A 14,876-nucleotide genomic window follows, 5' to 3' on the forward strand; every position below is an offset into this window, starting at 1 on the left:
TTTTGGGGATACATTGGATTCGGTTCTCAGTTGGATATTGATCATCTGGGCACTGGGTGCATTTTTCAGTATCTGACAAAACAGAAAGTAATATTGCTTTTATAGTCTCTCCTTTCACATCTCAAGAAAGACCTTCTTTGGATGACAGCAGGATACTGAGAGACAGGAACTCCATAGCAAATCGTAAATAGGAGGCTGCATACATATATAAAACATTCGTCTGGCTGACCGTTTTAAAGTAAACTTTCTTTACATGCTTTAGGTTGGTTTTTTAAAATGTTCCATTATTGGTTTAACTGCATTTTGCCCAAAGTCACTTCATATCAAAATGATTTGATGTAAAAAAAAAATATATTCCTGAACTAATACATGAACAGAAACTGAGATTGTGATCTCTTTCTGAAATGACTTCAGCTTCTAAAAATGAAAAGATGAATTAATCTATTTCCATACTCTCTAGATTTAATAATACTTTTAAAGACTTAATGAACTTCACATTGATATAAATGCATATTATGTAGATTGTTCTTTATTAATTCTCTTTTCCTCTTCCTTTCTATTTTATCTGATTGCTTTTAATCCCAAAAGTGAATTTAAAGCTTTTTTTCCTTTTAGAATCACAACTGGATTTCGTGTGTGTGTATGTGTGTGTGTGCGCATGTGTGTGTGCGCGTGTGTGTTTGTGTGTGTTTAATTGTTTGTATTCCACTGTTTAATATCCAATAAAATTGTAACTATAAGATGGACAGGCTTAGTAGGGATCCTACTAATGAATCTATTATGATGGTTTTGTTGAATCTGGGAGGGTTGAACTGGGCTATAAACAATATTTGTCTTTTAATTCTTAAATCACAAGTGAAAGTATTTGTGAGGAAAGAGGCAGATTTTATGCCTAATAATGGTAAATTTAGTTTACATCTCTCCTCTCACACTGATATCCTCTTGATGGATTTTATGGTGAATCCTCCATTTGGTTTTCTCTTGTTTCTTCAACCCAAAAGCTCTCCCTCTGTGATCCTCCCAATTAGTTCTTTCTGGTTATGTGGCCCTATGAACTTAATAAAGATCGACTGATGGATTAATTGATTGAAATATTGGTTGCATGATTGATTGATGTATCATTGGCCTATGAAGTAAAGTTAGCTTGGATGAGAAAAAGCCATTCATCTGAAACAGGAGTGGGATCCTACCGGTTTAACAACTGGTTCGCTGAGCACGCACTGCGCTCGACTGCTTTGCTGTGTATGTGTGCGCAGTAGGTAGAAGAGTGAACTTCCGTGTTGCTGAGAGCAAGGAAAACAGCTGAGGAGCGGCAATCCACTCTGCCTCCCTGATCAGCTAGGCTTCGGAAGCAGAAATATAGGTGAGTATAAAGCAGGGGCGGGTGGGTGGGTCAATTCCAAAGAAAGAGAGAACTGGTTCGCTCATGGCTGAAAGTTGGAGCTAACAGTTCGCCCGAACCGGTCCGAACCAGTAGAATCCCACCACTAATCTGAAACCATTTCTCACAGAATTCAGATGTTCCTAGTAAAAGTAAGATGACAGGAGACTTCTAAACTGACAAGTAGAAGAGAGATTTTCCCTGGCATAAGTAACCTTGCAGAATCCACCATGTCCTCCTATCTCTTCCAATCTCATCCTTCAAGATCTTTTTCTTATTCCTCCCATTATGGAAGAAAAACAGCTACGTATTCTAAATTAAATGTGTCTTCAACATGCACCTCGATCTAGATGGTCTTGACGAATCCAGCATTCTTCTTCCAGAGTTACCCACCTTCCTGAGTGGAGATGGTCCCCTTTGGACAAGGAATGCAGTCGTAGCAGCAAACCGGCTCTCCTTCTCGAGCCTGCTTGACAAATCCAGGATGACAATTTTCCACACATTTGGATTGAGGGAAACTCTAAAGCAGGCAAATAAGGAATGCCAAAGAAAACATGTCAGGACTGACCATCCATGGAGAATAGAGGTCAATGTAAACATTAGTCCAGTACACTATGGGCCTCACTTATATGAATATAAAAGTTCTAACTAATTCCAAATGACCGTTAGAATGACCGTTTCTTCATTTAGTTCCTCACCTTTGCTTCTGGTAGATCCCTTTGGAATAAGGTACTTTTCTACTTAATGAAGTCTGGAAAGATTGAATTGAAAAAATATTTAAGCATTAAATGACAACCAGTGGCTTCCTCCTTATAGCCATCTGAACATGCATTCCTCTATTCTTCAGGTATCCATGACATTCAAGTATGATTAGCTATTCATATTAAATTGTATTTAATTTAACTGTAAATTTTCATCATTAAATTTAGCATTTTTGCTACCACAGTGCCATGCATTTCCATCTGCCGTCCTGTACGGCAAGTATAAAAGGATACCATTGATGGAAAGTCTCTGTTCCTGCAACTCAGGACTGTGGGTCACATGCTCCTTAGATTTTCTTTTTATACAGCAATTAGGAAAAAGCATATTCTGCCAATACCTGCTACTGGTAGGTATCCTGGCTGTTCCGATTCTACCTATCTTCAGTGGCTGCTTAAGGATGAACATAACTACAGCGCATATACATATATTTACTGAACGTTTTTATTTGTTCTGGTCTCTGGTCTAAGACTGTAATAAATTGATTGATTCTAAATTTAAATTAAATTTATAAATGTATTAAAATTTTTACTCCATTAGATTGTTTTCCAAAAAGAAAAACTGTGATTAAAAAAATCCAACTTCTCACTAGTAGGAGCTGCAAAAAATTCTTAAAGACTATATAAAACATTGTAAAGCCCTTCGAAACAGTTTTCTACTAAAGCTACAAAGCAAAAGGTGCTTCCAAATAAGAAGGGAACCTTAAAGGGAATATTATTTGTTTTTTTATATACAGTATTTATTTCCTCAAGTCATGTGGCTGCCATGCTAGTGAAATAAGACTAAAACTGCCTAATTTCTGGAACTGTTGTGATGTAAGATCAGGGGTGGGCTGCAGGGGGTTTGCAGGACTTTGGGAGAACCTCTAACTAAGATTCTGTGCAGTTCAGAGACCCCCCAAATCCCACTCCTGGCTGGCCCCACCCACCCCATTCCACCACTCCCAGGAGTCCCCATGGGCCCTCTTTGGGATGCAGGTAAGTGCAGGGCATTCACGAAGGCTCGGGGAGGGTGAAAAATGGGCCTCCGGAGCCTGGTTAGGCCATTTTTGCCCTCCTGGAGGATCGAAGAAAGTCCCCCCTGCTGTGGTTCAGAAGGCTGACTAGGCCACGATCACCACAATCACACCCACCCAGCAACCAGGCAGAGAACCTCTTGCTAAAACTTTTGAAGCCCACCCCTGTGTAAGATGGACATGAGATCATGAGAAGGTGAGCCTCAAACAGGGTAAGTCAAGTATCTTTTGCTGCTGGAAGTAGGAAATGAGCCTGACTCTAAGGCTCAGCTAGAGATCCCAAAAAAAACAAAACCAACCCTTTTTGTTTAATAACTTCAATTTGGTGACACCAACTGGCATGGAAAGACTAACCTATGATTATTATGCATTAAATTTGGATCCTCCTTTTTTTGCCCAGTGAGACTTTAATATCCAACAATCAAGATAAAAATTGCATTCAAGAACTTTTCAGATGGAAGTGCCTTCTTACAAGCCAAAGGCCAAATCTAAGTACTGGTAACATTTCCTTTCAAATTGTCACTCATGACTTCTGATATGAGGAAGAACTTTTCTTTGGATCAAAGTCTTATTTCAATTCTTCTGGGTAAGGGCATTATCTCATATCACAACAGTCATTATGATTTCATGTGAACTGAAAGCTTTGGACCCCCCTTTTAGGAACAGAAGTCAGGTTGCTCTATCCATGTGTGGGGAAAGAGAGGAATGCATCACTCTGGATAACTCTGGGGTGCTTAAAACATTACTGTTGTGGCCTATTGGCCGCTGGCCCCTCCAGCAGGCAAATTAGAGGAGGAGGAGGTGTGGGAGTTAGGGTCAGCATCAAGGCAGCCTGAGGGCTCCAAGGGGGAAGAAGAAATGGAGCTGGCAAAGAGAAAGAGATAGACAGAGGCAGAGCCTGGGCTGTCCATTGGTTCTAAGAGGGAGAGTCAGCAGCCCCCAGGTCTGGAGGTAGCTGCTGCTGCTGCTGATGAGTAGATGTTTACAGTGCCTGATGCATGGATGCAAAATGGTGAGCGGCCACTGGCTGGGCATGGGTGGGGCTAAGAAGGTGTAATTACTACCGGTTCGGCAAACCAATGCCAATAATCCCTCTCATCAGTTTCATGTGGCTTCATTTCACCATTAAGCCATGGTGACTATGCTTAGCTTGCTTGAAAACTGTGTTACATCTTTGGACAATAGAGAAAAGACACCAATATTTTTCTCACCTGGTTGAGCGACGTTAGCTGTTGAAGAGCATCTTGGTTGACAAAAAGTCCCTTTTTTTCAAAACTCCCCAGTTTGCCTTTGATGAGGTAATCTTTGGATCTAAACCCACTAACGATGTCCAGATCTGCAGCTATATCTCCATTTTGATCCACGTACAGTTTCCAAATGGAAAGATTACAAAATACACTCTTCTTCATAAAGGGATGAAGCTAGAATGGAAAAGTCCATGAATTTTAAAAGCAGAAACCTTGGTTTCTTATCCTATATCGGGGATGTCAATCTCGATCGTGTCACGTGATGTATCGTGACATATCATGACATTTTTTGCCTTTGCTGAGCTGGTGTGTGTGTGTGGCCTGTATGTGATGGACACTCCTGTCCTACATGGTCTATTCACATTTGAATCTTTACAATTTTACCAGTTGCAAATATGGTTAATTAGAACAGGTGTTATTTCCACAAGTGAACAACAACAACAACAACAACAACAAAAACATTCAGCAAAATTTGTCAATCACAGACTGACAAAATATTATTGAGAAAATATACTTAACAGAATTGGCCAATTATAGGGAAGATTCTAGAGTAAATGACAAATAACACGGGGGTGGGGGGAGACATTGTTGTGGCCTGTCAGCCACCGGCCCCTCCAGCAGCCGAATCAGAGGAGGAGGAAGCGTGAGAGTCAAGGTCAGCATCAAGGCAACCTGAGAGCCCCAAAGGGGAAGAAAATTTTCAGTCTGTAATATCAAGATATATTTGCCCTCATTTTTGCTGTTGGGAACTTTATGCTCCAAGCAATTAGAGTGGCCAAAACTGCCAATCTTTTGTGGCACAAGGAGGTTGAGATGATTCCCTCCCCTCTTCCTTTGAGCTCCTTCGCCAGAGGAACCAAGATCCTTGTTGGGATCCAATACCTGCCATGGCTGCAGCCTTGAAGCCCTCAACTTCTCTTTGTCCTTCTTTCTTCTCCTCCTGGATATGGAGGCATATGCAGCATTCAAGGTGTGGGTCAGAGTCCTCACGATACTGAAAACTTTTACTTTAGTTATAATGTTCATACCGCTTATTTTGTTCTCCATTGGTGCTTTCTGGGTGCATCTTCTACGACCTTTGACAGAAAAGGCATGCTTTGAAAAAGAACAGTGCAAAGACCGATCTCGATATTGGGGTTCTACATAGTGGTAGGGATATACGGCATTATCTTTTGTCACTTTTTTTTCCTGTAAAGAAAAAATCCATATACTATGAATGTACTTTAAAACTCTTTTCCTTTGCATGTTATATTTCTCCAAAACTGTGAGGATCCAGACTTTCCCTTCTATAGGTCCAGACAACTGTTTAAATGTTAAATGGAAAGGAATAATTCTTTCCAAAATAGGAACATGTTCGATGGAGTGAAGAAAGACATTGACTTGTCTCCACTTAGAGACGGCATTCTCTAAGGGGGTGAGGGGTGCTGTAAGTCGAGTTGTTGAGAATCGTTGTGATATAACAACACAAATCCCATTCCTGACAAGCATCCGAGTAAAAATCCTCATGAAATTCTCTCCATTTTCTGTGTCAGAAGCAAAGAGACCAATCAAGGTCCATCTGAAATGGAGGAGCAGTTGGACAATGCCGGGATATTGGATCCCTTCTTTGGGGAACATCGGGTGGAAAAAGGGGAACTGACTTTTATCACTCAGAGCCTCTGAAACAATTTCATAACTGGTCTGAAAAAAAGTTATGAAGAATTCTGTATTATATTTGGAGTCAGATCAACTCTAAATGATAGCTTTTAATCCATCCAACTTGGTTCTTATGACCATATAGAAATAGTATGTGGTTGATCAGTTATTAGACCCCATATGAAGATACATAATATAATAAGCAGAACCTTATATAAAATAGAATAAAAACAAATTAATAAGAATAAAAGAAAAGAATACAGACTACAAATAATATTTCTGTATCATCACTACAAGCTACCACCATGAGATCCACATATGGGAATACCAGCTAAACTCTTTTGTTCAACTATAGTTTCATATTATAAATATGTTTTAAAATTCTGATTGCAAAGGAAATATATTGGTTTAATGTATAGATTCCAAAAGGTCCTTCATCTAATGTGCGGTTTAAGATACTGATCTCTCTTTTTCATATACATATTAATATAAATATAGTATATTTCATATATTAGAACTACACCGCTTAGTACAGAATATTATCCGCTACAAAATTCTACCTGTCAATGACTACTTCAGCTTCAACCACAACAATACACGAGCACAAACTCAAGGAACCTGCTCTAAACTCGATTGCAGAAAATACGACTTCAGCAACAGAGTGGTCAATGCCTGGAATGCACTACCTGACTCTGTTGTTACATCCTCAATCCCCCATAACTTTAACCTTAAACTGTCTATTGTTGACCTCACCCCATTTCTAAGAGGTCTGTAAGGGGTGTGCATAAGCGCACCAGCATGCCTTCCGTCCCTGTCCTACTGTCCCCATTAATTCATTCCCATTTCCTGTATTAATATAAACGTTCATACTTATTCCTGTTATGTCGTACATGTTTGACAAACTAATAAAATAAAATAAATATATAAACTATTAACATTCAGATAATAGATATTTTACATCTTTTATCTCTGGAGCTCCACAAATAAAAGTCTGTGGGGTTATAAGGTACTTATTTAACCATTATTCCAGGTGCTGAAATTTTCTTGAGTAAATATCACCAATTGGGATACTTCTTGAATAGTCCAGACAATAGGAGGTTCTAGTGAAGTCTCTTTGAGACTTCTGTGATAGATTATATCATCAATAGGTTGCGGGAGGGGCGGGGAAGCAAGAGCAATAACACCGCTTCACAGTGCTTTACAGCTCTGTGACAATCAAATTGCCAAATTGCAGTCAGCCATCAGTCAGTAGAAGTAGCCTGCAGTACTGCATTGTAACCACTGAGCCACCATGGCTCTTACCATTTTGGCTAACGTGTTTGCAGTGTTTTAATAAAGTGGTTAGTTAATGCTAGTGGTCTCTATGAGTTTCTATGTAGACTGTAAGAAAAATAATCCACTGGGGTTCTTTTCATGAATCTAGGATATATTACTATTGAAAAAAAATATTATTTTGGCTAAAATAATCTACAAAACAAGAGCTTTCTATCATTGCTTCATTTTCCTTTTGCACAGAAGACAATTTGACTAGACACAGAGCCTCTGGTAACTTTCACAAACGTGTAGCAGAAACCATCAAAGCAATGGGGATGGTGTCATGAGAGGATATGACTGCTTTGATCTTTCCTCACACTGGATCCTAAGCCATAGCAGTGGCATCTGAAATGGCCACAGTGAAAAGCAATACTTGAATTCAATAATTGCTTTCATGGTGTGGAGACAATAACTTCATCCTTAACACCAATAAGTCTTTCTATAACTGTCTGGTTTGGTTCTTCAACCCAACAAGACAGACACAGACTTCAGAGGATAATTAGAACTGCAGAAAAAACAATTGCTACCAACCTGCCTTCCATTGAGGACCTGTACACTGTACGAGTCAAAAAGAAGACTGTGAAAATATTTACAGACCCCTCACATCCTGGACACAATCTGTTTCAACTCCGACCCTAAAAACGACATTATAGAGCACTGCACACCAAAACAACTAGACACAAGAACAGTTTTCCCCCAAAACGCTTTCACTCTGCAAACCAAATAATTCCCTCAACACTATCAAACTAGTTACTAAGTCTGCATTACTATTACTATTACTATTAATCTTCTCATCGTTTCTATCACCAACCTCCTCCCACTTATGACTGTATGACTGTAACCTTGTTGCTGGTATCCTTAAGATTCCTAATAGGATTTGTTGCTTATTTGTTCCCTATGACTATCATTAAGAGTTGTAAATTATGATTCTGCCGAATGTATCTTTTCTTTTATGTACAAGGAGAGCATATGCACCAAGACAAATTCCTTGTGTGTCCAATCACACTTGGCCAATAAAGAATTCTTCAACTTCACCTTCTTCAATAAGACTAAGGAGCTTATATAGGCCAGTTTTAAGTTTTTGGGTGTTATCATAAAAGAGGACATGACCTCGGACGCTCATATTGCAGCACTGGTCAAAAGCACTGGTGAAAAATTGATGGTGACCTCCTACTGCTGCACGGTAAAGAGTATTTTTTTTTTCAAAAATAAAAGATTTTTATTGAATATTTTACATTTTTAAAACCAAAAATATAATAGAAAATGACAAAAAACAAAAAAAGAAAAAGAAACCTACACATACACCAAACGGTAAAATACAAAAGATAAATAACAACATTATATAATATTTTACAACTTTCTGCATCGACAGAAAGATAGAGAGTATTTTCACCTACTGCACCTGTGTATGGTTTGCCAATTGCACAGTGGCAGATAGGACAGCGCTCCAGAGGGTTAGCATCATTGGTTGCTCTCTCTCCTCTTTGGAAGAGCTTTCTAGCTCCCGCTGCCTTAAGAAAGTTCAAAACATTCTTAAAGATCCATCTCATCCTGGGCACCCTTTTTTTTTTGAACTATAACCATCTGGCAGATGGTACAGGATAATAAAAACAAGGGCAAATAGGCTGAAAAACAGCTTCTATCCCAGAGCAGTAACTATATTGATTTCTACTGTATAGTGTTATACTAATGAAGTACAAGTGGATTTCAATTCAATTGTATAGAATGTGAAGGATGTGTGTTTTTGTTTTATTTTTATAGTTTTCTTATGTATGATAAACACTGAAGACGGCATTTAGTTTCATTGAACAAAGTGCAATGGCAATAAAGTAAACTAACTGACATAAACAAAATGGTTGGATCTATTGTTCCATTCACTTGACCAGATAGAGAAACACAAACACACACACATACCTGTGCCACTTTGTAGGTGCCTACTAAGGTTGACATCTGGATGGAGATATCACTGGCAGCTGCATCAACAAGAGCCAAAAGGTTGTCCTTCCTTCCACAGCTGTAATTGGGAACATTGGCATCTCCGGTAGAGAGCATGTCCAGCAAAGCTTCTGAAGTGCCAATTGTGTTAAAATAGTCATCCTGGATGTTGTAACCCACGGTGACATTTTGCAGGTATCGTTGAGTCTTGATGACCTCTTCAATGGTCATAATGAAGCGGATGATTCTATGCATATCATTAAATGTCTTACTGTAAAATAATGTTCAAGTTTATTTATTTCTCTTTGGATCCTCACGCTAATACTGGTCCATAACAATGGGCAAATAATAGTCACCCATTTTATTATTGTTCAGAAGATGGAATTGAGATTAACAACCACCAGGGTTAAAAGTTACAAATATATCATTTTGTAGTAGTGCTGACTTTCATTTCTCCAATAACTCAGTTTCAAACTAATTGAATCATTAGAGTAGAACCACCATAAAAAGAAGAGGCTTTTTCATAGATGCCCAGGAAAAGCGATTCTGCAAAGAACTCATCCTTTCTTTCTATAAGAATGAAGGAACGGCTATCAATGAGATGTTATCAAAGTATGGAAAAGGGTTGGGCAGAGGAAACTACAGCTCTTTCCATCATTATTTTAAAGAAAAACTAGCATTCAAGTGATAAACTCTGCATTGGACGGGGGGGGGGGGGGACAATATGGAATTCTTACAGGTATTTTCTTTGCCTCATCTCTGGACTTGAGTCTCTTCCGCAAAAGAAGACAAAAGAGGGAAGCCATGGAAATCAAAAGGATTCAGAAAATTAGAAAGGTCCTGTAACATAAGAGTTAGGGAAATAAAAAGAACAGAAGTGTAAATGGAGGGAATGTAAATCCATCACACACATTAATGACTTACGAGTGAGACTTTTTATTTGGAGCCATGTTGAAAGACAACATTTCACGCAGTATTCTCGTGGCACAGAGGACTACATCAATCAGATGGTCTCCTTGTCTATAATAGCTCCATGGATAGGTTTCATCCCGGTGCTCCAAACTCAGTGGGCACTTCAGTCTAAGCTTCCCGGAGACTTGCTGGGGCACCAGAAACATCAGAAGCATAAAAAAGGGGTCCATAATTCACAGGGATGAATCAACCCCTTTCCTATTTCTAAACAAGAACATGAAGAGTTAGAAGTACACTCTACAAGATGGAAATGTCAGGGGCTTTCCCAATATAGATAGAGACAAACTGGCTTTTGTCTTGAAAGGAAAGCAGTGTACATTCAAAAGCATAGTCCCTGCCTGTCCCAAAACTTGTGCCACACAGCCTGTGATTTGATGCATATATTCTTTCCTGATGCAAGACTTTGCATGTTGCTTGAGTCTAATGTTTACATCAAAGGTAGTCACTGGAGAAGCAGCAGCAGATGTCCCAAACCCAGAATTATGATCATTACACTGAGAAACAACTTCTCCTCTTGGGATCCTAAACTACTTCATGGTCCCATCTGCATAGGAGAAGCTGGAGAAAAGGATGTTAATGAAAAATCCCAGATATGTTGTAAATCAGAGGTCCAGGCTTTTCCTCTGTTTCATGATGTCTCCCAAGATGTCTCTAAGATGTCTCTCCCGTCTTCGTAGAGAACTTTATTTTTTATACAGTTTTACACAAGCAGATAAAAGGTAGCACAGTAACAGTATTCTGATTGGATAGAAGTTATTCACACCCCTCTCAAGTTGCCATCTTCTCTAGGTGAGCTTATATTAGATCATCCACATTCAAGGCAACAATGAAGTAATGCAGTAAGCAGGAAAGACCCACAGATCACCAGCCGGCAGTGTGCTGCTACAGCCTGGTACTATGACCTTTGACCCACTGACCTACATTCCACTCTGTTTTGTTTTATTTGTGAAGCCATCCTCTTACGAGGGGCCAGAAAAAGGGTTATTATCAGGAGAGGAATATCCCTGCAGTTGTTTATACAAGGCATAAACCTGACCCTGAGGCAACGTAAGAGGTGGTTTTGGGCGAAATGCAGAGATACATATGTTACAAAAAGAGGGAAGACACTGAACAAAACAACACCCACCAATTAAAATAGTACAAATGATGACTGAATAATGTAGGATGTTTCCCAATAAGCCTGTCGGTAACCAAGACCAAAGGCTTTCCCACCAAGATCCTAAAGTATCAATTTTTATATCAGAGGCCAAATTATGTAAAATGTTAAGTTGATGCTGAATCTAAAAGATGTTGATACATCTAAAATGTTAAAGCAACAAAGTTACATTTTCAGGAACTGATATAAATCAATTTGCGTTAGGGGGTGAATGATACTCAGCTTCCCCCCAATGAGCTATAGTCTTCCAATCAAAGTTCCCTTTGAACAAATACTCACTCAAATTAGTAAAGTTTTGAATTACTACAGCAGGGGTACATACAGCAATTAAACATGTAGAAAGCAAATTTTCCATATCATACACTTCAGACAAACAAAAGGCATCCATTTTTTGTAATGTTTGCAAGCTGCACCCATATGTCTTGTTTCATGTGTTGTTCGAGCGATGTTTAGATGGTATGACAGCTGCTGATGCTAAAGTACAGTTATTAACAATCAAGCACAAACAAATAATGACTACAGAATTGGCAGTTAAAACCACAAAAATGGCAGCGCACAAATTCTCGGGTGTTTGTTCCACTTGTTGCTGCTTCAGCACTGCCTGCGCTTTGGTGGTCAAATTCTTTACATCTCCCCATGTCACTGGATGATTGGCATGACAGGATCGGGTTGGTCGCCGCGCTGTCTGTAGAGTCATCTTTGCCATCTCTGGGATAGGGTTCAGGGGTTGGTGCCATGACATCGTTGGCTGGATGAACACAACGTGCTGGTACCCACAAAGGTCCTGTAGATGTAAACACAGGAGCCTAACCCCACCCCCAAATAATCAAAGGAATCGGTCCTAACCATGTTTTGTCTGGTAATGCTCTATAATATACCAGAGGAGGAGGCAAACTTGTTTTTTGTTGAAAATGCCTCTGATAAGCGGTTGAATTAGAAATTGAAAAATTCAATTGATTCAAAGTAAATAAAACTTTTGTAACCTGTTGTGTTACCCATGACAAATTTGGGACCCGAGAGCCCTCCTTTTTTATTTGTTTGTGAAGGCAGTCCTTAAAGGACCTATTAGCACATTCCACAATAGCTTGACCTGTGGAATTATAGGGAAGACCATGAGTAACAACAATATTCCAGGTTGTACAAAATTGCAAAAAAGCATGTGAAGAATAGGCAGGCCCATTATCTATTTTTAAAGAAGAGGGCTTGCCCAGAGCTGTAATGGTTGAAAAAAGATGAGAAATAACATGATTAGCTGTTTCCCCTCATTGAGGGGTAGCCCAAATTGCTCCAGAATAGGTATAAATAGATAAATGAATATATTTCCAAGGAGCTAAAGAAGGAACATGGGTAACATCCATTTGCCATAATTGATTAGAGGTGAGACCACGGGGATTAACTCCCGTGTCTCCTGAAGGGGATACCCCAGAGCATTGGGGGCAGGATGAAACAATTTGCTTAGCTTTCTCTAGTGGAATATGGCAAGCTTGTACCAGCGCCCTGGCATTTTGATGGAAAAAAGAATGGCTAAAAAATGGATCTGTAAATAAAGTAGGTAAAACATGAACAGCAGGATCAGCATGACTGTTGCCTTCAGAAAGAGGCTCAGGAAGGGATGAATGACTGCGTATGTGAGAGAAAAAATACAAATGCTTCCGGTCTTGTAGTAGTTGCTGTAAAGTGAGAAATAAAGCCATAAGGTTGGAGTCAATCCTGGGCGTGATATAAGCACCTGGAAGATTAAAAATCAGTTGACATACATACTGAGAGTCAGAGAGCAGATTGAAAGCTTGTTGAGAAAAAGTGTGGAAAGCTAAGATAGCTGCAGACAAATCTGAGCGCTGAGATGAAGACTGTACTGTAGTGTAGGAAACTTTCCAGATGTCGTCACGAGGATCCTTATGAGCAATAGCTCCTCTCGTTCGTCCTCCATCAGAGAAAACCGTAAGAGCTTGCGGTAGTGGAGAAGAAGAAAGTAATGAGCGAATAGGAAAGGAGGAAGTATTAAACAAGCAAACCTAGGATCTTTAGGCAGATGATATGAAATACAGTCTATATAGTCAGTTAGAGCACACTAAAGAGATAAATTATTCTGAAAATAAAAGTGAAAGTCAGATTTTGAGATAGGAAGAACAATATTTATTAAATCAGTTCCATTTCTTTGACAGGCTCAAGTATGCCCCAAGGTTATAATTTCAGCCATGGCTTGAATAAAGGGTAAAACATTTTTAGATGGTAATGAGACAAATAAAGCCATTCAATACAATATACTTTTTGCTGTTCTAAAGCAGCCAATACTCCTGTGGGCCGTTTACTAGTAGGCAATATTAACAGAGATAACTGACAATCTCTATGAGGGATTCAATCCACAAACTGAATACTCAAGATGTTATTAATTTTCTCAACTGTAGCAAATACTACAGATGGAACTATAATTAAATCTCCTGGCTTTTTTCCTTTAGTCACTAACTCAAATAACGGACTAAGTAAATGCATAGGTAAAGAAAAATATGGGCGGACCCAATTAATAGTACCCAATAGTTGTTGCAAATTTACTAAGGAAATAACTTTGGGTAACTTTAAACAAGGAAAAGCTGGAGCAGAAAAAGACTTATGTCCTAAGGAGTGTGCAGTTGTATTTTTTCCGGGGCAATTTACAATCCATTTACACATAAATTATTTTGTATTTCAAAAAGCCAATTAGGTTGTATTTTTTGCATTCCAATTAAAATGTCATCATGTAGATGATATACCAGGGTTTTGATCCCTGATGAAAGAGAGGGCGAGATGTTACAGACATGCCCCCCCTTGGATTTTTACAGTCTCTTTTAAAATAACCAGGTTTTCCACAATCATAACTCTTTCCTTGAGGTTTGCTGCCTGGTGATAAAACAGTTGCTAACAAATTAGTTTTATAAGAAGATGTTCCTATATCTTGACATGGTTTAAACATATCTGCCAAATCAAGATCTTTTCCCGGCCCAACAATTGCTCTTCGGCATTCAGAAGTGGCATTGTCTTTTGCCATTTGCCTCATGTTAGAGAAGGCTTGTTGACATTTGCCAGAAACAGGCACTTTTCCAAAGGCTTGATAAGCACATTCAGAAGAAACTTGCTAAGTTGCAGCCGGTAGACAAACAGAAAGCATATCAGCAATTTCTTCTATATTCCACCCCCTTTTTCTAACTGTTTCTTTAAATTCTGCCTAATGGGAGTATAACTAGCTCCTTCAGAAGGAACTGATGGTTCAATTAAAGATGGTTTTGAGGTGACAATTTTAACTTTATAATCAGGTAGAGGGCTTGTAGTTAATTGTTGCCCTTCCAAAGCAGCAGAGCCATACTTTTCTATTCCTTGATGACATTAATACCATTGATGTAATATTTGCACTGAAGCCTTAGGTTCAAGATGTAAAGCTTGCCCTATCTTTATTATATCTCTCAAACAAGGCGTCCCCTGTTCCGG

The 14,876-nt window shown here is 39.0% G+C and overlaps 1 protein-coding gene across 1 annotated transcript in view; it reads right to left on the minus strand.

The window, feature by feature from the left end:
• LOC139309900 (vomeronasal type-2 receptor 26-like) overlaps positions 1-9,541 on the minus strand; it is a 48,459-nt gene extending 38,918 nt beyond the window's left edge. Inside the window, exons 1-3 of the mRNA XM_070934087.1 lie at positions 9,266-9,541; positions 4,367-4,576; positions 2,080-2,132 (exon numbers count right to left, since the gene is read on the minus strand). Coding sequence (XP_070790188.1) covers positions 2,080-2,132; positions 4,367-4,576; positions 9,266-9,541 — 539 coding nt within the window. The remainder of the gene's footprint in view (positions 1-2,079; positions 2,133-4,366; positions 4,577-9,265) is intronic.
• Positions 9,542-14,876: the final 5,335 nt, after the last annotated feature.

Source organism: Pituophis catenifer, unplaced genomic scaffold (genome assembly GCF_029215685.1).
Source record: "Pituophis catenifer annectens isolate HBS135680 unplaced genomic scaffold, rPitCat1.0.hap2 SCAF_2, whole genome shotgun sequence".
Taxonomy (NCBI): Eukaryota; Metazoa; Chordata; class Lepidosauria; order Squamata; family Colubridae; genus Pituophis; species Pituophis catenifer.